This window comes from Uranotaenia lowii, chromosome 3 (assembly GCF_029784155.1).
Source record: "Uranotaenia lowii strain MFRU-FL chromosome 3, ASM2978415v1, whole genome shotgun sequence".
NCBI lineage: Eukaryota > Metazoa > Arthropoda > Insecta > Diptera > Culicidae > Uranotaenia > Uranotaenia lowii.
This window is the reverse complement of record NC_073693.1, coordinates 36,703,923-36,728,537: the sequence shown is the minus strand read 5'-3', so window position 1 is coordinate 36,728,537 and position 24,615 is coordinate 36,703,923. Positions and strand designations below refer to the sequence as shown.

General features: G+C 32.3%; 1 protein-coding gene across 1 annotated transcript in view; it reads left to right on the top strand.

Moving 5' to 3' along the window:
* The first annotated feature begins 18,499 nt into the window (after positions 1-18,499).
* Positions 18,500-24,615, top strand: part of LOC129752094 (uncharacterized) — a 51,257-nt gene continuing 45,141 nt past the window's right edge. Inside the window, exon 1 of the mRNA XM_055747887.1 lies at positions 18,500-19,588. Coding sequence (XP_055603862.1) covers positions 18,829-19,588 — 760 coding nt within the window. The 5' untranslated portion in view covers positions 18,500-18,828. The remainder of the gene's footprint in view (positions 19,589-24,615) is intronic.

Sequence of the window (24,615 nt, the reverse complement as noted above, 5' to 3'; positions counted from 1 at the left end):
TTAAAACATGGACATTTTGATTAAATTTAGTGCATTTAAAAGCTATGTATATCTCCTATATGTCAATTTTTTTTAAGAAACTAGGGTTTCTTAAAACCCGAAGAAGTCCTGGAAATAGACCTGAAACTTTACAACTTGAAGAAACCATGGCTTAAATTGAATAAGCTTTTAACAAAAGCCATGTGTCTGTTCCGAAAGAAAAACTTATCCATATTAATGACTTGATGGGCATGAGCATGATACAAAAGTTCAAAGAAAATCGTTATGCACTAAACCGATACCAACGCATTCTCTGTTACGTGTTTAAAGAACTTAGTGAATCATTTGTTAACGAAAACAACGGTTTGAAATAACAAACCTAAAATTACCACAGTAGAAGAAAGTGATGCTGTATGTGCCTATAGAGTTAAATGCGCCTACAGCTGTTTCACGAAATGGCTGACAAAACAACGAATCTTATCAATGCTTTCATCACAAGGCATGAAAGAGTTTTATGAATAAACAAAAACATTTTAAAAAAATATCATAAATGATTTAGACATCAATTGATGTTATATTTTGACCTTTCAAAATTATACGTACATACAGAAGCTCTTAACAAAAAGCAGGATTTCTAGTTCAGTTGAACATAAAAAGGACAACAAATTTAAGGTGTTTTTGATGGTTTAACAATAATTAAAAGTGGAATAAGAGAAGGTTTTTATGGGCCTAATCATGTTTGTAAAATGGCAAAAAACAGATTAAACGTAATAAATTTATGATTTTTTTCACTTAAACTTTGAATTTAAGCTCTAATCAACATCTCATTAGAAATTTCCCAGCAAACATAACATCGCATTAGAAGTGTCAGCTCAACTCGTTAACAATGTTAATGCGAATCGTAATTCCTACCAAACCAAGTAAATGATCGTAAAAATGGTTAGTTAAAGTCTACCGACTCGTATATGATAAAAGTCCGCCATGTTTGCAAATTTGTCTCCCGCGTGCGGGATTCAAATGAGAAAACAACCTTGTTGTTCTCTTTGCGATAAGCAGTGCAACCAGATTTCTAAAAATCAGAGGGTCCATTAGGATAAACTGGCCAATGAGAGAAGCAGCAAATATTGTCGCTGGCAACGGTTTGCATGCATTGAGAGCAAAACTTGCGCTCTCTCGCATACTGTCAGGATGTATGGTAAAAGGTGTTGTATATCGTCCAAATTTTACAACTCTTATCGCTTAAGCCAGAAGTTAAAAATATGTATGTATATTGTCTCCATTTTAGTACGTAAATGCTGTTTTTTCGAGTTATATAAGATGATTTTATAATGTATATGAAACGTATAGCAAAGTTTGTTGAGAAATATACCTACAAAAATGTTTGCTGGGTTGATGATCTCAAAACAGATTTGATGAAGTTTTTCATATGGATGAACTGATTTAAAAATACGGCAACAATAACTTTTGTTTTTTTCTTCAAAATAAAAAATCATAGATTTTTATAAACTACAGTATTGTCGAATAAATATTATCAGTTTCTAGCGTTTTCAATTAAATTTTACGAAAATATTGCTAAAGAAAGTGATTTTTTTTTTAAACATCATCAGGTGTATTAAGCCCGCATGATTTGAGGTTCGGCAAATTAGACAATATTAACAGTTAATTTGTTCACTCGAAAATTGCAGGAGATCTTATATATAAAAATGGAGGCGTTTTCTTTGTAATAACATCACGTATGAATGGTCGGTCGGAATGAAGTGAAATTTGGTATCCGAGGGTTTTTTTGGGTCAGAGATGGTTTGTATAATACTTTCAAGAATCTCACTTTTTATGAAAGGGAGGTCCCCATACAAAGTTATCTCTTCTTCACCTCTTATATATAAAAATGGAGGCGTTTTCTTTGTGATAACATCACGTATGAATGGTCGGTCGGAATGAAGTGAAATTTGGTATCCGAGGGTTTTTTGGGTCAGAGATGGTTTGTATAATACTTTCAAGAATCTCACTTTTTATGAAAGGGTGGTCCCCATACAAAGTTATCTCTTCTTCACATCTTCTCTTATATATAAAAATGGAGGCGTTTTCTTTGTGATAACATCACGTATGAATGGTCGGTCGGAATGAAGTGAAATTTGGTATCCGAGGGTTTTTTTGGGTCAGAGATGGTTTGTATAATACTTTCAAGAATCTCACTTTTTATGAAAGGGGGGTCCCCATACAAAATTATCTCTTCACATCTTATATATAAAAATGGAGGCGTTTTCTTTGTAATAACATCACGTATGAATGGTCGGTCGGAATGAAGTGAAATTTGGTATCCGAGGGTTTTTTTGGGTCAGAGATGGTTTGTATAATACTTTCAAGAATCTCACTTTTTATGAAAGGGGGGTCCCCATACAAAATTATCTCTTCACATCTTATATATAAAAATGGAGGCGTTTTCTTTGTAATAACATCACGTATGAATGGTCGGTCGGAATGAAGTGAAATTTGGTATCCGAGGGTTTTTTTGGGTCAGAGATGGTTTGTATAATACTTTCAAGAATCTCACTTTTTATGAAAGGGGGGTCCCCATACAAAATTATCTCTTCACATCTTATATATAAAAATGGAGGCGTTTTCTTTGTAATAACATCACGTATGAATGGTCGGTCGGAATGAAGTGAAATTTGGTATCCGAGGGTTTTTTTGGGTCAGAGATGGTTTGTATAATAGTTTCAAGGATCTCACTTTTGATGATAGGGGGTCCCAATACAAATTAAACTTTATTTGTTACGATTCCAATAGGAATCTATTGGCGAGCACAATGCAGTTAAGGACGTGTAGATGAAATTAAACATTTATTACGATTTATACTTTAGAAGGTAAAACGAAGTTTACCGGGTCAGCTAGTTTCAACATAAAAGTTACTCCAATGTGAAGAAAACATATGTCTGCTAATATGTATTTAGTTTTTGTACACAAATTTGTAAATATATTCGAATCATCTGTATTTAGCTAGGCGCAGAAAGCCTGCTTCTCATTTATCAAATAAAACGACACGGGTTTCTGTTGAAAACTGCTCGAAGCAGAACATATTGACATTATCCATTTTCCAATAATTATTCAACAATCACAGGATTTCTTGAGAAACCTCGTGACGATTGAAAACCACCCAAATGTAATTGTTTTATCCAAGTAAATTTACAAATTCCATATTGTAAAAACATTTTTTTATCATTAAACATGTATCAAACATGAAAAACAAATGACTTTTCATACTTAGCTCTTGAAGAAGATGCCACGAAGAAAGAAGAAATATCGTAATTACAGAAAAAAAAAACATATTTTTCTTTTCTATCAACTGGAACCCGCACAAAAAAAATCACAAAAATAATGGATGAAAAAAATTGGTTTGATGAGGAAAAAACAAGGGATTGAAGAAAAATAAAAAAAATAGAAAAGAAAACCAAGAGATCTATTCATTGAAAAAAGAATCGAAGTGAAAAATATAAAAAATTCAGGATACTGCTTATTTTAATGTAATAAATGTAAAATGAAAAAATAAGAAGAAATTAAACAAGTTTTAACAGTCTCCATTATAAAATGAAAATTTTGGTTTTCTATAAGCTCAACATCCACTACTTTCTCTCAAACTGGCATAAACAAAATTCGTGTAGAGTTTTAAAAGGCCTGTTTTTTTTGTTCATATTCCAAAAAATATTATAAAAATTATGATGCAAAGGTGAGTTTTCATAATTTTTTCAATAAACTAATGCCGATAAGCTTTTCCTTTATGTGTCCACAACTAGGAACACATATGTTAACAATTAGGAAGAAATTAGTGATGAAATTAGTAACGAACTAACAATTAGTGCCAAATTGGGAACATCGACACACTTTGAAAAACACATTAGTTTTCGAAAATTAAAGCTTTTGAATGATTATTTCAAACTTTCACCGAGTGCATAAAAGAATTTGGAACTTAGTTACCTAAAAAATCCTTTTTAGGGCACCAAATTTCTAATTTTTTTGCGCAAAGCGAATATATACTTCAGCTTTCTTGGACATTAAGTGAAAATTTGTTGAGCATTTCGTAGCTGATTTACACAGTTTATTTATATCAAAGCAAGTTTTCCTGATTTTTTTAGTTAGGCTTTCAATAACGGAAAAATGAAGCATTGTAGATTCTTAAACTTTTCGTCAAAGCTAGTTTTTTTTAAAATAGGACACCTTCTTTTGCTGATAGCTTATATCCTAGTTATCGGACATACAAAACATTAACAGCATTTTGTTGCTTGTAAAAAGTATTATACGTCCCATTTTTCCAAATTTTAAATGCAAGATAAAAATAAAAAAAAAACAGTTTCCTTCAAAATCCATCAAATCGATTGCTGGAAAAACTGTTGGTGATTCATATAATAACTGTGCATACGTTGGAGAGAAGCACATGATCGGTAACTAACTACGGTTAAGGGTCATCAGGGAAGTCAAGGCTAATCCAGAATTTTTAATTTTTAATAGGCAAAAAACTAAGTGTAGGTCGCTGAAATGTCCTGAAATTTTTCTCTGAGAAGCTTAAAGTGTTGCCTTGCTATGACTTTTAAAACCTAACCTCAAACAGCAAATTTTTGTAGTTCCAGAGTTCGTAAACTCTAAAGCCGGTACCGAGGCAATGAGACAGGTGATTTCTGATGGAGGACAAAGCTTATGAAAAACCCTATTTCAAACAAATTCCAGCGGTTGAATTTTATAATATTTCTGATTGTAGCAAGGTCCCTTCCTGATTAAAGTATGTATGTACATATTTGCTGATTGTTTTGAAAAAAAAAAAAATAGAATTATTTACCACAACTCTGTTCCTGTAACAAATAACATCAATTTTCAAGATACAAAAAACTTTGGTTTTCGCTGTTTTTAAATCATAAAAAAGTACTCTTGTATGTTTATTTTGCAACCTACGGTCTTAATTAACCGATTGTATTTAAAATTCAATCTCATGATGGTTTTGATTCGTTTTTGTCTGATTTTGCCAGCATACATTCCAGTAAAAACGCTTTTAGTTGCACAAAAATAATCAAGTTTTGTTAATTTCAAAACAGCTGAATCCACTAAATTGCCTACAGTTTTTTTTTTCTAAAAGGAAATATTGGGCCAAATAATAGCGGAATTTAAGGAAATTAAAGTAGGAGTATGCAGACATTCAAAATACAGATTTGACGAAATAACAGTGAGAAAAACTGATCAATAACATAAATGAAAGAAGTGTGCGCCGGTCGATGGGAGATACCAAGAATAAAGTAGAAATATTTCTTACAAAAACAATTTTTTTTTTTAAATTTTTTCATGAATTATCATAAGATTACCTTTATTTCCTTCATAGAAAGTATTTCGATAAAATAATGTTTTTTCATATTCGCATTCACAACTCTCCCATTTCTGAATGAACTAAGCTTTATTTACAAATCGGTTGAGAAACAAGAGAGATATGGCGATTTTAAGCGAGTTTCAAATTGACGATCAAAACTGATTAGGGATTTTTTTTTGTCTGGGCTTTCAGGGTGAGTCAATAAAAAAATAATGATGCAAAATTAAAGATTTTATGAATTAATTGAGGGTCTCAAAAGAAAATGTATTTTTTGGATGCACTCGAATTAAGATACAAGCCGCCAAACTTCCAATAGTGTCATATTGACACTCAAGAGTGGATGAGGATTGAAGTCTTCGAAATAAATAAACCAAAATTGAATTTGAAGAAAAATCTTAAGATCTCCGTTGTTATTTGTAGGGTATGATATTATCAGTTATGTAAAAAGTTATTTATAAAATTAAAAAAGTCTGAATTGATATATAAAAATCTATCAACATGTTACGCTGGTTAGCTTAAACTGTCTGGTGTGGTGTGGTGTGGTGAAAAAAATTAGATGATGTGTTTTAAAGGAAACAGAAACAAAGAATGACTTTTTTTACGCATTATAATCAAAACTCAACCAACGTGCCTAAATGTAAAATCAATTATTGGAACCTTAGTTTGAAATTAACCTTCATATTTCATTGTATCAGATATAAGTTTCTTTTACCACATCCAAACGTGTGGCTTTCCTATTTCCTAGTCTCGCTTTGATTGTTTTTTGATTGATAGCACTCAAAGTTGACATTTTGATCGGATTTCTCATTTGATATCGATACAACAAAAACCAAACCCATTATTGTGTTAGTAGGTATCAAGGTCAATTGAAACGAAAAATGCTCTTATTCATTACCTTAAATCTCAGCTCTCCTAAGGGGGGTCGGGCGTATGGGATTCCACGAAAGGCGCAATAATTTTCCCCATTTGGCAGCTGTTCGACGACACCCAACAGTTTGCCGGCAGTGATTTCCACCAACACTCGCCGAGGGTCGTCACTCATCGCGCTCATTTCCGTCTTAAATGGAGCTTCTTATATGGGGCGAAACGGGGAGAGCAGTGGGGTCACACTCGTTGTTATGTCTCGTCAATTAAGAGTGCACTACAACAACACTAACTGGAACAGGAGAAAGAGAATGAAGAGCAGAACGTCATCAGCAGCTGGTCGGTGCATCACTTAATTTAGTGGCACTTCCCGCCACTTTATTTAGTAGAGTCTCCGTCGATTTCCAGCTTCAGTTCCGCACCGATATACTTAGTCTAATAATAGTAATTGACTTGCTTATATATGGATGGCGTCCGTCGTTGTCGTCAAAGTTTGTTGCTGAAGTTTTTATATGACTTTTTTGCTCTATGTTTTTATTTCTCCTGAACAGCCGGTGTAACGGTAGGGTGGTGCTTATAGTTTTAGAATAATTATTCAAATTCTTATTACTATGCTCCTATCTTTTGATGATAAAAGCTTCCATAATATAAAGGTTTATTTATATCATTCGATTTTTTTCTTCTATGGCGATTGTCAAAAATCAGCTCGACGAATATGTGTGCTCAAATTGATTTTTGCCGAGGCAAGTAACGAAAGCAGATCAACAAATTGAACATTATAGACAAAAATTTAAAAAAAAATTATTAGGAACTTAATGAAAACAGATGGTAGAGGCATTAGATCTGGAATCTCAACAATAAACTACGAAAAATGAATGACACTATCGTGAGTAACAATGTACTTCTTCATGAACATTTCTTTTAATCATTTTCAATAATTTATCCACCAAATTCGTTTCTTTGGTTTTTCTGTAAATTGATATAAAAAGCGATTTTATAATAAGACAGCCAATTGACTTGCCATCTATATTTTGTTTGTCTAGATACGTGCTTATTTGTGTTTTAATTGATTATTTGTTCCAGATTGTTTTATAATTTACGTCTTTAAAATGATATTTTAATAGATATTCAAGTGAAAAATATGTAAAATTATTGAATAAATATATTGACGGGTTTCGATAAGTAATGAAGCAGCATACGGTTTAAAATTGGAACTCCAAAGAGAAAATATTTCGATTTAATATAATCGAAACTCCTGTAAATTGCTTATTTATCCAAATATTGTAATACAGTGAAAACCTGATTTTGTCACACACCGATTTTGTCTGCCCCCGATTTTGTCTACCCCCGATTTTGTCCCATTTTTTCACCCGATTTTATCATCATTTTTTATTCAACGCAAAAATACTAAATATCGCCTTTTTTCATTTCCGTTGAACATCTTGAGGTTGAAATCATTCTGAAGGGACAAAACTGATGGATGATTACATCGATATTCAAAGTGAAGATGATTGATCAGGGACGTATCAAGATTTATATACAAAAAAGTCAAGCTTTAAACAGGTTTTTTGTTAATCAAAGTTGTTGAATACAATTATAACTCAATATAATGGTATAAAAGAACGTATTCAAGTAATCTTAAAGCTGTGTTTTTTTTTTGTTTGAGCTTTCTTCAAAGCAATCTTTCTGATACGTTGCAAGAAGATGACATCATCTATAGAGAAATCTGAAGCATCAGCCCAATCAACTGTCCAACATACGTACAGCTTCAACATCAATTATGTTTCTTGAAATTTCACATGAATCATTTGGGGTAGATGCCACTGATTCTGAGTCTGGTGCTACATCTGAAATTTTAATGGCTCCAATGATTCGAGGGGCTCGTTTAATGCTGACTGATCATCCAGCGTCATGTTCAGAATTTCTTCATCCGTAAAAGCTCTACTTGCATATCTCTATTTAGGGTCCTGTGGCAAAATAGTTTCATCGCGGTTGTTTACATCAATCAAATGGATCAAGGGAACACCATCTTAGTGAACGAGTTTGTTATTTAAAATAATTCCAATTTTCTTCCATGACTACTGCATTACAGTTACGCTTTATTTCACTCCAAGCATCTTGCATCCAGAAACATAAATCCCTCAACGTTATGCTCTTCAAGCTTTGACCGATATCGATTTCGCGAGCCATGACATGTAACTAGCTAAAGTTTTTGACGATATTTTAGTTTAAAGTTCTGAATTTTATTCTGGTCCATGGGCTGAATCACTGCAGTCACATTTGGAGGTTTAAAACAGTTATCAAACCATCATCGCTTTTTAGCTCATCATTCATATGATGTGCTGAGCAATTATCCAGTAACAACACAGCTTTAGGAGGAATAGACATTTCGGCTGAAAATTTGCGTAGTGCTGGTACGAAGTCCTAGAGGAACCAGTTTTGGAAAATCATTCGAGTCATCCAGGCATTTTAAGAGGCGAAATATGTGACAGGCACATTACATTTTTTTTTGATTTTGATTTGAACGGAAGCTTTGAATCATATCTTCAGTAAATTTTAACCAAAAGAAATAATTAGATCATTAGGATTTGAACCATTAAAGATTATTTTAATTTTTTGATAACATCGCTCTTAACAAGGTGTTTAAAGATGCGTAAAACAAATATTGTATGATGTTTTGATGTGAAAAAGACCTATAACTAGTAATATGTCAAAAAAGGAAATATCTAATACAAAACCTGTACACTGTTTTGTTGGGATAATATACTTTTTTTTTATTGGGATAATAAACTTTTTTTTTGTTTCGATTAAAGTCGTTTTAACATCTTTATGTCATTCGCGACTTATATCAACGATGAACTTGGCGGACAAGTCATTGAAAAACTTATCCGGTACAACTGTTATCGATGTTTACTCTTGGGCTCGAACTCACGGACATCGGCGGCTCAGAAAGCAACTGACTTGCCAACTGAGTTATATCACAAGCCCGGGATAATATACGTTTTTTGTAGTAATTTATTAGATTATGACGGATTAAAATCATTTATTCAAAATCTCCCGATTTTATCACTCTTCCCGGTTTATCACTCTAAAATTCATCATGGGGGTGATAAAATCGGGTTTTCACTGTAATTCCAAAATTAATAAGACGTAGTTTTAACCATCAATCCAGAGATGCTCATTTGAGTAAGTTGAAATCATACCAACTGAACATTTTTGACTGAAAATGAATAAAGTACAATTTTCAAAATTAAATTTCTTATGGATTTCTAATCCGATAAAAATACACAAATGGTCATTCCATATCCTTAACTAGAAAAATAAACGTAAATTAAACTTCTAGTAAAAAACACTTGTCTGCGTTTTGCCTAAGACTAAGCCAGCCATAAACAGATGTACAGAATTCTTGGAACAAACTTTTTTTGAAATTGTCTTTTCTATTTTTTAAAAGCTGCTGAATTCTCTTTATCTTTATTATCAACATATTTCCTGTCACAGTTTTTATTATTCCCAATCGCTCAATAAATTTGGCCATATTTTTTTAAAAATTTACTAAATCACCACTCCCCTAAGATCAATTTCTAGATCCGCGCTTGGGTATATATAACGAAGTCTGTATATTGAATGGGGAATAATTTTGATGAGTTGGACCAAAAAATCGAATAAATTTTGTGATCAAATAAATATGAAGCGTTAAAAGAACTTACATTTTTTTCTATGAGTCCAGTATTTTATTCATATATTCAGTTCAAAAGGTTTTACAAAAGCCTTATGATATTTTTTTCCACTAAATTGAATACATGATTGCAAATGATAATTTGTTTTTCGAGAATTAGACAATTTTTGGCTGATTTGGATTGGATTTACGAAAGGTACCCTTTTAAAAAACACTTTTTAACTTAACCATACTCCAAGTTTTCAATCTATTTACATGTACAAAACATCAGGAACATGTGCTTTTTATAATTATGCTCCTTTTAAGGCTTGGAAAGTCGGGAGTTCACGAGACCGGAATTATATTAGAAAAATCGAGGAACAAAAAATTAAAATTGAATGTACCATGTAATTTGGTTCGTTGATAAATGCACAGAATAACGTAGAACACGATAGAATTTGGTGTGTGATTCTGTTATACATTTTGTGCTTTTATTGGCAATGGCATTCTAAATTAGAAATTTTAAGCTCAAAAGTTACAGATCATAAAGGTATAAATTACGGAATCATAAACATTAAGAACTTATCACAAAATATCACAAATTCAGTTTTCAGTTTCAGTTTTGGATTAAGATTTAAAATATTATGATCGAATTTATTATTTATACAATTTTGAGGTAAGAATAAAAATTAAGACTCCGAATGAAGATTACACCTCATGCTCCACACGCGTTTGAAAAAACATAAACAATTTAAAAGTTTTCCCACAAAACACCAGATTCATGAATAGAAGACGAACATAGAATAAAATAAACTTTCAAAATGCTTAAGGAAATTAGGATTCAGTCGATTCTGTCCACAGATTTTCAGAAAGAAAATTGAAACTAGAATATCAATCAGTGGCAATTACAAAGGCAACATCAAAGTTCAGTTAAGCAATAAAAATTAAACTTAAAATTCGAATTATGAATCCAGATTAATGATTAAGTTTTTACAGATTAGTGATTCAACCCGAACTTCATATTTCGAATTACCTAATTCAGAAGCCAGAGCTCAATAGTAAAACTCAAAATTAAGGCAAAAAAAACGAATTTTTAATCGGAATTTCAACTTGATATTTTGAAAGTATCACAAGGCATCATATAAAAACAAAATTTTTACCAAATACGAATTATATAAAAAAAGATTTTCCATTATGAAAATTGAAATTGTTGCCACTTTCACTTTTTTACAATAACTTTTATTTAATTTTAATTAATTAGTAAGTTGAATTCAAGATTTGATTTTTTTGTTAAAGGTAATTGATCAGTTTTTCCAAAAAAAAGAAGATAAGGATCTGTTCTAGGATTAGTTTTATCGGTGGTTCATTGAGTTTCTCATTGCTTGTCAAACTGAATTTTTAATTCTTCAAATATTAGTTAAAAAAAACGCCACATTTAAGGAAAAAAAATTAACTGTGGGTCTCTTTAAATAGCCAAAAATGGTTATCTTTTTCGAAAACAAAAATCAACTTTGAAACGGGACAGTGTACGATGACCGGTTTAAACCTTTAGTGCATGATAGGTGGGGCGAAACGCGCCATGTCCGTTTATCTTTAAGCATGTTGCTTATTTGTTTAAATTTATGTGCAGTTTCATCACAACAATTTTAAAAATATTCATAAGTTGTATTGGATAACATAACTTGAATATAAACGAATATATTTAAAATTCCTAAATTAAATATAGATTTAATTAATTATTCACAAGAATTTCAGTATATCTGGCAGCACTGCGCGTAGCATTACGTTTTTCCATCTGTGAAGTAGAATAGAAGTGTTTTTACCTGGCAAACACTTTCGGAGGCACTTGGATCAATAAACACTTATTAAAAGTTAAACGGCGCGATTGGGTACACACATATGCGCATTATGCCCCTACTGAATCGGAAATCCAATTTTCTACCTACTCTTCAAACTTCATTAAATTTGTGGCCTTTTTTGACCTTCCAGTTATTCTAACTATCAGATTTAGACAAAAAATAAACCATACTTCCAGGGCCGGATTAAGCCATTGGGGGGCCCGGGGCAATTTTTCTCGGGGGGCCCCTATGATTCACTTTTTTTTTTCAAACGCTATCCCAGAGAATACAAAACATTTTAAACGTGTAAACGAACTAGAGATGAATTCAGTATACTGTCTTAAAATAACCATGTTGTCTGCGTAGAGAATAGTTTCTGGTATATATTCAAATAAAAATTGTCAATTACGTGCAAACATTGCGGAAGAATTTAGAAATTACTCAAAAATGAAAGCTCTGATTTGAGCTGTGAAATACAAAATCTAGTTCTTATTTTTGTTTTAAAACCCTTCTCATCAACTAAATTTTTCTGATTGAAAAAAATGACCGGATAGATATTTCAAATGTTTTTCATTTCATCATTGATCGTCTAATTTGTAGAGTGTCCGTCCCGGGATTTCCCGGGCGGGAATTTCCGGGAATTTGAATAATTCGGGAAATCCCGATCACCGGGAATTATTGTTTAATTCCCGGGAATTCCCGAAATGTTTAAAATTATTTCTCTGGAAAACCCTGATAGCCTCCGGAACCATTCTTAATGTTCTTTTTGAAAATGTGGTCATTCAAAACTTATTGAGAATATGTCGATTCCTGTTAAAGTAGATATTTTGCAGCCATTTAGTGCAATTTTTTTTTCATTCAGATAGATAAGTTTAAAAAGATTATATGTATTTCCACACCGTTTCCATTTAACGAAAACCCACAACACTTTGAAAAATATATGAAAAATCGCACAGCTGGTAGGTTGATTGTGTTTTCTCTAAAGTAAGATTTATGCACTTGTTTTCCTGTGGCTTTCGAAGCCAGGTGAATTTCAAAACTCAAAAATAAAGAATTTCAAATTAAGAGCAAATATGTTAAGTGTTAAGAAAAATATATTTATTAACCTCTAATTGCTTGAATGACTTCTTCATTTGACCTATTCATGTTATTTTATAGTTCGTTTTACTGTTTTTAATTAAGTATTGTTGAAAAAAGTTTGGTTTATTTGATTAAAAATAAGTTAAAAAACATTATGTAAAATATATTTTGAACAAACTATGGGCTTGTATGCACAAAATGTTCTATAAACTATGTATGTATATTTGAATCAAAGTGCATATCACCCTTATTCTGGTTTTCGATCGAATCGAATTCGTTCGAAAGTTTCCCCAATTAGTATTCTTGTTTTCGTTCGAACGTTTAAAAACAGTTCGATCTTTCGTTCGAACGAATGGATGCATTCTCGTTTTCGATCGAACGTATTTCTTCTACCGCCTGACAAACGCAAGTCAAACGTTGCGAACCGCTTGCGTTTGATTGAAAAACTCACACGATGCAAACATACTTTGTGAAAAATTAAAAAGAAAAAGGAGAACAAACTGAACATAGAAAATTTCGATTTAAAACGAACTAGCCAACAGTTGGTGGGAATTTTTGCCATTTAATAAGACCGATTGTGGAGTGCCAAGGATGTATAATTTATTCTAGTTTCGCGGGGTAAAAAAAGTTGTTTACTTCTAAAAATTAATTTTAATATGTCAGCTTTTTAATTAGAAGAATTATTTATACCATTTGTATATCGAAACCGAGTTCCGAAACTTATGTAAATACATCTTTCTCCTAGAGGAACAACAGCAACGCAAACGCGAGTCTGATGCCGCGAATCGGAAGCGTTTGTGAAGTTGAGAAAGTTTTGGTTCAAAATAACAGAAATGCTGGGGGGTAAAACTTCTTTTTATTCTTCAAAAAACCATAGAAATGGATAGAAATGAAAACAAAATTTAATATTCAAAATGTACTATATTTTTCATAATTAAACACTTCGGCGGGGGCGCTATTTCACAGCACTAATAGCACCAATCACTTTCGTTATCACCTGCTGGCTTTCGGGGTTTTTTTTTTACCGTCGACCATCAGGGGTACATGTTTACATCCTTTTATATCGAACTGTGTTGTTGCTGCTGGCCACGGTATAGTTGCTAAATTTGTTGCCGAGATCATTCTGGCCCAGCCACTTCTGTTCCTTCCTAGGTATCTTCGACAGCATTTCCGAAATTCACCGGATGAACACAACCTAGAATCACTCATCAGCACCCTCAGCACACCGAAACTTCTTATTTTTAATCGTGTTATCGGATACATCGAATACGTATTCCGCGTCGCGGGCCGACGAAATTTATTTTTCACAACAGTTCAAATGCATTTGTTTACACCAAGAGCTGTCATTTGAAGCAGCGAGGTCAAAAATTTTTTTTATCCTCAGTTATCGCATTCTTGTCCATAAGAATCCCAATGGAACAGAAAGAGTTACACTAATGGATGCAGATTTTTGTGGCAACATTGCTTAGATATTTCGAAGTTCATCTGGTAACACCATCATCGAACGTATCGCATTCGAACGAAAACAAGAATAGCTTTTTCGAATTCGATCGAAAGTATCCGTTCGAACGAACGACAGATACGCCGTAAACAAGAATAAGGGTGTATATTTTAAATGTTTTTGAATATTTCCCGGGATCCCGGGAATTCCCGAGAAACAGGCCACCAGATCTCCCGATTCCCGGTAACGGGAAAATGGTCGGGAAATGTACACTCTATTAATTTGTGCTTCATCGAGAAATATTTATCAAATGACAATTGGGAACTATCATGAAGATTAGAAACTTAGATTTAAAAAAAAAAACAATATAGAGTAAGGTGGGGTAAAAGTACGAGTCGGGTAAAAGTACGTTTTGGGATTATCACAAACCGAGAACAGTAAAATTCAAAACTCTGGCGTGGATTGATAGTGATTTGGACTGCCAACAACCAACCATAATTTTTTTTTCGTAGAAATTGAAAATACTCCGAAAAATGAGGTAAAGTAACTTTTTTGCTTGAATGATGTAATATTTCAAATAACGGCAAACATGTTTGTGCAATCAAAACTCTGGCTTTCAATGAAAGTTTTAATGTGTCTTTTTAGTTGGTTTTTAACACTATCAAATGCCGAAGAAAGAGTTAAATTACTATGTCTCTGTTCTGCACAATAAACTGTGAATCATGAGGAACCATGAAGGGGCAAAAGTACGAAAAGCAAATGGGGCAAAAGTACGAAGGGTCTACTGAAGTAAATCTGAACGGAAAATTTAAACATATTTTTTAAATGCTCTGGAAACATCAGCGCATATTTTTGTTTCAACAAGACTTGCTCGCGCGAAAAATTGCCCAAATTCGATGAGTACTGGATTTTGTAAACCTGTTGAATATGGACAATTGGTTAAGAGCTAAAAATTTGCGCAGGTTATTCAACCATGTATAGAATTTGTATAAGAAGCGAACACAGAAGCTGCTTTTGTAAGCACTGATTGATATAAAATAATTTTCCTCTTGACTTAATGCAGAAATGTGGAATTTTGAATGGTCGTACTTTTACCCCACATCATTCGAACTTTTGCCCCAGAGGTGGGGTAAGAGTACGTTTCGATAGCAGTTAGGCATTTTCACTACTGCTATCAAATGTGTCGATCGATTATCTTCGTAATTTTGTAGAAGAGAGATAAAAGTCTAATAAATCAAATGCTGTTCTTGGTTTTTTGAAAAACAACCGGCAAAATTTTCTAAAAACAAGATAGCACTAAGGTCGTACTTTTACCCCACCATACTCTAATTAAATTTTAATTATGATTTAGAATCAAATATAAAGAAAAAATAACTACCTATTAAATTAAAAAAAAAAAAAGAGATTAAAAGTTACAATCAGAGCCAAAGCCGAAATTGCACCAAATGTGTATTTGAATTTATAGCTTACGAACACAAAAATAAAACATTTTCATGAGATGTTTAAGTATATGATTCTTATCAGATAAAAAAATTGTTATCATATTGTTATTCTAAACGAGACAAAAGTATTGTTCGATGACCTCAAAGCCAAAGGGAAATGATTAATTGAAAAAAAATCAGAAAAAGGATTAAATGTGTAAAACACAGAATCAGTTATCATTGAAAAAAGTCAGATAAGGAATCTCAATATTCAGAAAAACCATTAAACTGATCTTCAGTAGCTGAATAACACAATACTTGAAAATAGAAAAGGCTTGAGTCTGGAATACGACTAAAGACATAGAAATATCCATGTTAAGAGAAACACTCAATGATATTAGCAACAAAACTATGAGATCATTTTAATGATAATTTGTTAATGATTATCTGGAAATTGATATGGTGAGTTAAAGATATTTATTTTTGTTAAATCAGTTGAAAATGTTTCAATACGAATTTCAAGTCTAAGAAAGAAATTGGGATAGAAATTCAATAAAAAAAAACTCTGTACTGTCGATTGGTCCAACTACATTTTTTTAAATATTTAATTTTCAAAAATAGGTAGAGAAAAGAGTTTAGAATTCATAAACCAGCGGAAATTTCAATAGTAACAATTGAAAAGTGAAAAGTTATAATAATATCCGGTATCAACCCGGATACTGCCCGGGTAAAATTATCAAATAGGGGAAGAGGGGGCATAATGCCCACGTTAAGAAGAAAGCCTTGTTTTAGAGTACATTTGAAAAGATCAACTTTTATTTTCGATGGTGTTTGGAAGTTTGGTTTATTTTTTGTCTAAAACTAATAGTTGGAATAACTGGAAGGTCAAAAAAGGCCACACATTTAATGAAGTTTGAAAAGTAGGTTGCAAATTGGATTTCAGATTCAGTAGGGGCATAATGCGCATATGTGTGTACCCAATCGCGCCGTTTAACGTTTAATAAGTGTTTATTGATCCAAGTGCCTCCGAAAGTGTTTGCCAGGTAAAAGCACTTCCATTCTACTTCACAGATGGAAAAAATGTATTGCTACGCGCAGTGCTGCCAAATATACTGATATTCTTGTGAATAGTTAATTAAATCTATATTAAATTTAGGAATTTTAAATATATTCGTTTATATTCAAGTTATGATTTCCAATACAACTTCTAAATATCTTTAAAATTGTTGTGATGAAACTGAATATAAATTTAAACAAATATGAAACATGCTTAAAGATAAACGGACATGGCGCGTTTTGCCCTACCTAGACATGTTTATTAAAAATCGTTCAAAATAACAAAAAAACAAAATTGAATAAGGAAATTTTTCGTTTCGTGATGATTTTCAAGACCAATGTTCATCATTGTAACAGATGTCAGGTAATTTTTTAGTCGATAGATGCCGTAATTGCTTACGAAAATCAAGGCACAAATTGCAAGGAATATGGCTTAAAAAGTATTTTTGGATTTTTGCAGGGATTTATCGCATATTTGATGCTAATTTTTGGTACAAAAGGTTTCTACTGTTAGTTAGAAGGGAATAGCGTACCGAATTCTAAAAATAAGTGTATATCTAGCTAGATATCGCAGTGGGGCGTTTTGCCCACTCTGGGCATTATACCCCCAGTTCCAAGCTTCTCTGTTCTCTCTCAGCACTGTAAGCTAGTTTTGTCAAAATTTGTTGCTATTTTTGTGGAGTGACCATTACTTGGAAAGTTATCGTAATGATAAACATTATAATCGTTCAAGACGTTTGTATGTAATGAAAATGTAGAGATATTTTTTTTTACCTTTTCTGTGCAGAATATCCTGACTGACATGTTTCGATGAAAAAAAAAAATGAAAATTTGTGATGTTATGCTTCATAAGTCGAATTTTTTTCGAATTCAGTTTACATTAGTTTTCTCCAGATTCTGGATTGCAAATTTTGAAATTTAATACCAAGATTTTGATATTCTCTGCTCGAAAAAATGCGAGAGAACTCCATCACTGCTTACTCTAGGGGGCCCCCTTAACTTATGTAAGAGAAAAACTATTCAAGATATTATTTCACTGGGCCCCATTAGTTGTTCTGAATTTTTAGTTTTGATTTGAAGAAATTGAAGTAGTAATGATTAAAGTAATGTTAAAACTTTTTTTCCTCGGGGGGCCCTTGACAATTGCCTCTTTTGCCCCAAACACAATCGAAAATTAAAGTTAATCTTTTCAAATGTATTCTAAAACAAGGCTTTCTCCATAATGTGGGCATAATGGCCCCTCTTCCCCTACCTCAAGTCTATAATAGAAACATCATAGCTTATTTTTCATAAAATCCATCTATAGATATATGTAATAAGAAAATTCATCTTATTTTTCTTTCGTTAAAATTCGTTATCTTGAGTTAGCTCTTAGTTAAGACCTATGTCTATGTTAGATATTTTAATTGTTGTTTGGAAAACATTAAGAAGAGGTGTCTTTTTGTATTTGTAAGCGTTTCATATTTGTTTTTAAACAACTTACAAAACTTGATGATGATTCATAGCTGCTTTATAGCTTTCTTGGAAGTACTTATAAAATCTCAATCAATATTTCAAACTTTTCCAAGCACGTGAGGCTGGGGGCAGGTATTTGTTTTTTTATCCGTTTCAGAAACTGAAATACCTAAACCTTTTGATTTAACTCGATTGGAGTGGCTTGTTTTTTTTATTGAACATCACAATCACCTCTATTTATTATCACACTTCCAGATATTTTCAACTCTGTTAATGGGAATTGTTTTTTTCCGAATTCAATAGCCTTACTTCTCTTCAAAACTGAAATTTCTTCCCATTAACAAAGGAAAATCATTCACAGGCCAACCCCAACGTCCGTCTCGTAGGCGCGAATGGAACTATAACCGCAGCCAGTTGAATCGGCAGCAACGAGCGACGACAGACGACGGACGACGGCGCGGCGCTGATGCGATGGCGAGATTGTGCAACTCGATAATGTATGTATGACTTTATCGCTTGTTGTTGTGGATGGTGGTTGTTGGTGAATGATAGTCACTCACTAGGCACTAGTGCTCCACTGAACGAGCCGCTTGCCCTACATCAGTTCGGTCATCAGTTGCGGTTTGGCGGTAGAACTTCTAAGTTATTGGTGGGACTATCTGGAAACGTTTCGAATCAGTGTTTCGGTGAAAATGGCCAAGAATCGGCCAACGGTTCAAATTAAGCCGGGGAAGATAATCGGATCGAAGGGTACGTTGCCCAATGGAGCCAGTTGGTATTGCTACAAGGGAATCCCTTACGCGGAACCTCCTATCGGGAAGCTCCGATTTAGGCCTCCGGTTCCGCTGGAATGTTTTCGAACTCCGGTGTTGGATTGCAGCATGGAGGGCAACGTGAGTCTGAGTAATAGCTACATGCCAGCCGATTGTGTGGGCTCGGAAGATTGTTTATTTCTGAACGTGTACACGCCGGTTGCGCCTGAAGAAACCATAAACAATTTGCCGGTAATGATTTGGATTCATGGAGGTGCTTTTTGCATCGGCAGTGGCAATTCGTCGCTTTACAATCCGGAATTTTTGGTGCAAGAAGGTGTTGTTGTGGTGACCTTCAACTATCGACTAGGTCCCTTAGGGTTCCTCTGTCTGCCTTCGATGGAAATCTACGGCAATATGGGTCTCAAAGATCAACGTTTGGTGCTCAAGTGGGTGCACGACAACATCCGGCGCTTTGGCGGGGATCGCTCGAATGTAACGATTTTTGGTGAAAGTGCTGGAGCGGCTTCCGTTCACATACATTGCATGAGCGAAGGTTCCAGGCGGTATTTCAGGCGAGCTATCTGTCAATCGGGCGTTGCCACTAGCTCAATGGTTTTTCAACAGGAAGCAGAAGTCAAAGCGCGGCGGCTGGCTCAACATTTAGGGTGCAGAGGGAACACGGATCCGGAAATTTATGGTAATTTTATTTCACATTACAATCACATTAACGTGCCTTCAGTTGAATTTCGAAGTCATTTTCTACTTTTGAATTTGTTGTTTTTTCCATTAAACTTTTAGATTTTGTGATTTCTACAAAAAAACTTGTCAACCTTTTAAATTTTGTATGTTTTGGCAGGATTTGCTTACAACTTGATCAAAGCTTGCGCTTTTTTTTAACTTTTGGCTCAGTACTGGGGTACTTGATTGAATAGAATATCTGTGCTTGTGCACAAGTTGGTGTGAAGAAAACTTGAATGAAAAGTATTTTATCAATTCAAATTTGTTGCAAACATCTATAAACAGCTTGAACGTTATATATCCAATTTGTATACCTATTACATCAAAAGGTTTAGCTTTACGAGAAAAGCTTTTGTGAAAAATATTTTTTGCTGATTTACTACTAAAGATTTTTAACTTTCAACTTCAAAGTAATTTTCTGTACAAGTTGATAGTTTATGATTTTTTTATTTTTTTTTTTTTGGTTTGTTTTGAACGATTATCGAATAAAGATCCATAAAAATGCTAATAATATCAACCGTCATGCATCATAAAATCATATTTTTATATTGACAAATGACAGGGGCTTGCAAGAACTCTCGTAAGAAGATGTTCAAGGAAAATGGACTTTTTTCACAAAAAATCATTGCGCAGAACAGAGATCGTTCAAAAAATTTAAAATGTGGCAGAAATGCTTGAAATTCATGAGGAAAAACTCATATGTGTCCGGCTTTGATCTGCGAAAAAAAAGCTGAAAAGTGAACTAGTACATAAGCCTAGAATCTTGAACATTTTGATTTATCTGAAGTTCAATTTATTAACCTTTATTTACTTCTTTTCAACCATCCACTTTTACTTTAAATAATTACTCTTATTCAGGGTTGCTAGCGAACCGGGAAAACCGGGAATACCGGGAAAGACTTTGGAATTTCATCTTGTCACCGGGAAACCGGGAAAAACCGGGAACTCACCTGGAAAACTGTCATGCTTGAGAATTTTTCACAGAATTTCAAAAATATTTGCAAAACTATTTCTAAATTTAGAATAGTTTTTGACAGTCTTGATAAGGATTTATCTCATAAACGATTATTTTCGTTCATTAGCAAACAAACGAAGTTTGAATCGCTTTTTAACTAATTGCGCGGCAATATGAGATATCTTGATTTTTTTGCTCTTCGCAAGTGTGCTATACTTAGGTACAAGCAAAGCTCCAATTTTAAAAACTTAATAATGAAATTATTAATATCGAACCTGGATCAGTGAGAGTCCAAAGGACTGAACATTTTTTCTCGTTTATATGTCTTATGTAAAAATTGTATCGAAAACAAGCTCCTGTCGAAATCTAAGGTCTTTACCCTGATACAGAATAATATCTTACTCTTACATTCAAACGATTAAAGTTGAGCCCTGTCTTATACACGATTTTTTATATATTCACGTATCTTTAGTTCAAATGACTTAAGGTATCCATTGTCTTGTATTGAGAATTTTTTTTATACATGTCTTTGGATTTGCTAAAAAAATAATACTGCATTCAGAATATTTTCCTGCTATCTTATGATTATTAGTTTTGTAAGACAAATCCCCATTCAAGTTGACAAGCTGATTTGATATCATGTTTCGATGTTTTTTTTACATATTTCTATACACACTATACATTTTTTCTGGAAATCTATAAAAATTCTGGCTCTGGAAATCTTTAAAAATTCTGGCTGAAAAGCGCTGCATTATAGTTTCAAGGTCAATTGACCTCGATTTTTTTTTGCTAAACTAATGAAATTGTGGAGCAAAACAACGAATAGGTGTCAATTTTGTTAGATTCTTTTTGAAAAATCATGAAAACCTTTCAATTTGATATAGAAAGACTTCATGTTAAAAGACGCCGAAGTATTTGTCATGATTTCTAACCGGTTTTGGGATACAATTGTTAGAAATTTGAGGCCTTTTACAATATTTTTTTCACCTTGATTTTATATAAAAAAAACTATTAAATTAAATGGAAAAATTATTATTAATAACCGGGAAAAACCGGGGAAAAACCAGGACAAACTTTGGAGTTTCAAAAAGAAAAATTGCTAGCAACGCTGTAAATTTTTACTTTCTTTTGTTTTACCTTTCAATGTTTTAAATTTTTCAACACCTCGTGTTTGCATTTAATTTTTTGTTCAATTTATCAAATCTTCCTGTTTCGGTTTTTGAATTTTCCAATTTTCAATTTATTCAACTTTATAACGTTTTACTTTTTTTTACTTTAAAAGTTAAACATGTCATCTACATAACTTTTTCCTCATTCTACTCAAAAGCAAGAAAAAAATTTAATAAGAAATAACCTTCTCGTTTGTTCTCCACTGTTTGAACTTCTGATGTTAAATTTATCTTCCTTTTCACTTAATATATTTTTTATTTTGACAAATTCACGATTTTATGATTTTTTGATATACTCTATACTCTTGGACTTTTCTCTCTTCGTTTTATAAACTTTTACCTTTCTTTTTATTTGATTCAATTTATGTTTTTATTAAACTTTTCCTTTTTTTAATTTGTTGTGTTTTGAACTTTTTAAATCACCACCAAAATCCGATTAAAAACTCGGACAATATCCGGGCAAACTTGGTCAAAACTCAGGAGCTACTCAACGAAAATCAAGAAATAAATATATTTTTTCTTTCATCAATACTCATAAGCAGTTTTTAAATTGTATTTTAGGTTTCCAAAAAACCTTTCATGATTATTTTCATAAAATTTGCTCAAAAAATATCGTTTCGGGCGCATAAAGAAAAAGTTTTTAAAACAACACAATCAGTGGTTGTTTTTTTTTGATTTGACAAATAAAGTGATCAAATCCGGGCAAAATCCGGGCTTTTTCAATGAAATCCTGGCAATCGGGCAGGGCCGGACTTTTCCCAAAGTTTGTATTAGATATTCGGGCAAACCCGGATAAAATCAAATAATCTGGCATCCTTAATCTATAATGAAAAAAAAAAAACACACACACACACAAGGGAACAGCGTTTTTGATGCCTATGTTTCAATAGCTGATTTCGAAAGATTCAGGCTTCCTAAACTCGAATCATTTGTCAAATTTTGTCTCTCACCTCTGTCATTTAGGTGATACAGCGTACAGTAAATTAAAAAAAAAACTGATTCTTGTATCACACAAAATCGTTTATGAGATGTCCGTATTGAAGATTTTCCCTTATTTTATAACTTTGCTGAAAACTGCAATCTGTTTTGCCTAATACTTTAAGAAAGAGCTTAGAATCCGTTTGGGTGAAATTTCCTTAAACATTTCTTTGAAATTCTTTTTTTCAACAGAATAGAGAGAAATTAACAAATAGAAAACTTCTATAATTTTTTTCTTTGAAGTCAAAACTACTCGCGATCTTCGGGAAATTGAACATGGAGTTGAAAGCTAAATTTGAAAAATTGCTGTTATTTGCTACAGTTTTCTAAAAAAAATGCACTAACTTCTTAAAAAAAAATGTATTCCTTTTTCAAAAGTAAACTCAATTTCACGAGATGGTAGGAAAAAAACTAATTAAAGGTTTGGAATCAGTGCCCCTAAATAAGTCAAAATTAGGTCTTAAATTCTTTGCACCTCGAAAAAATGTGAATTTTATTGCCTTGTGTAATCTTTCAATCATTTTTGTGATTGTTCTTGTCGAAATTTTGAATTGAAGCCTACGTTCAAGAGTTTTTCCTGAACCTGAAAACCAGTCAAAAAACGGGCTTTTAAGAAGAAAATTTAAACCCAAAAACCGAGCTTTTCTGGACAAAATCTAGGAATTTGTTTTGAAAAATCACAGATGAAAACAAAATTTTTAAATGACGTAAATCTGCAGATTGTGAATTGTCTTTAAGTCTTCCAAAAAATGGTTCACGAGCATTTTGCAGAAACAATGTAACCTATAGACTTTTCAACTAATTAGTATAGAAATTTTTTCAACATTTCAACTCATTGCAAAATTTGTTTTTAATTTGTTCAAGCCTTGAATCTGGCCCCAATATTTTTTCAACACAGTTCATCTGCACGCTTTCTAGGTTTTGTCGTTTAGAATTTTTAGTATTACAAATCTATTATTATTATTATTATTATTATTATAATTTATTAGAGACCTTTTAACCACCAAATCTATAATTTTTAAAGTTTTTGTTTTTTCTACCTTTAAATTTATCAATTCTTTTTACCTACCGACATTTTGAACAATCTACTGTAAAACTTGTTGAAAATCGTTTTATAATTTAATTTTTCAATGAACTGAGTTTTTTTTCTCGGCTGACTGAATAACATTTTCCTTTTTTTTACTTTCCGTTTATTCGATTTTTTTTTTAATTTTTTGTTATAAACTTGTTTTTTTTAAATTTTTAATCAAGTTTCCATATTATGAAGGCTTCAATATTAAACATCAAATGTTTTTATCTTTCAAAATTTTGCTTATATATTTTCGATTTTTTGTCTCTTCGAATTTTATACTTGAATTTTTTTATTCTTCATATTTTCACATTCACATTTCAAATTATTTTGAAATTTATCGATCACTCTGTTTTTTTTGTCATAATTTTTAACAACTTTTTTTTTAGCAAACAGTGTATTAGGGATGAATAATCCTTCGGAATGAACATCCTGAGAAAAAAAGGCAATAAGTGTATTGTTTTGTTTCTCTTTTGACAAAGAAATTTTGTTACTTTTCGTCTATTCCTCTACTTATATATCTGTTTAATTTTTCATCTTTTTTAGTTTTGCTTTTTAAATTAGTAGAAATGGAAAATTTAAAAAGCAATACTTAAAAAAGTTGAAAAGCTCTAAGAACTTTTGATGTTTCAATTTTTTAACTTTTTGACTCAATTGATTTATTATTTCAAGTTATCTCTTTTTCACATTTTCCAACGTTAAGAATTTTTAACACTTCGATTCAACGAATTTTCATAAGTTCAACTTTTGTTTTTTTTTTTATCAAATCCGTTCGCTTACAAATTTTTAAATTGTGTTATATTTCCTGTTTCGAC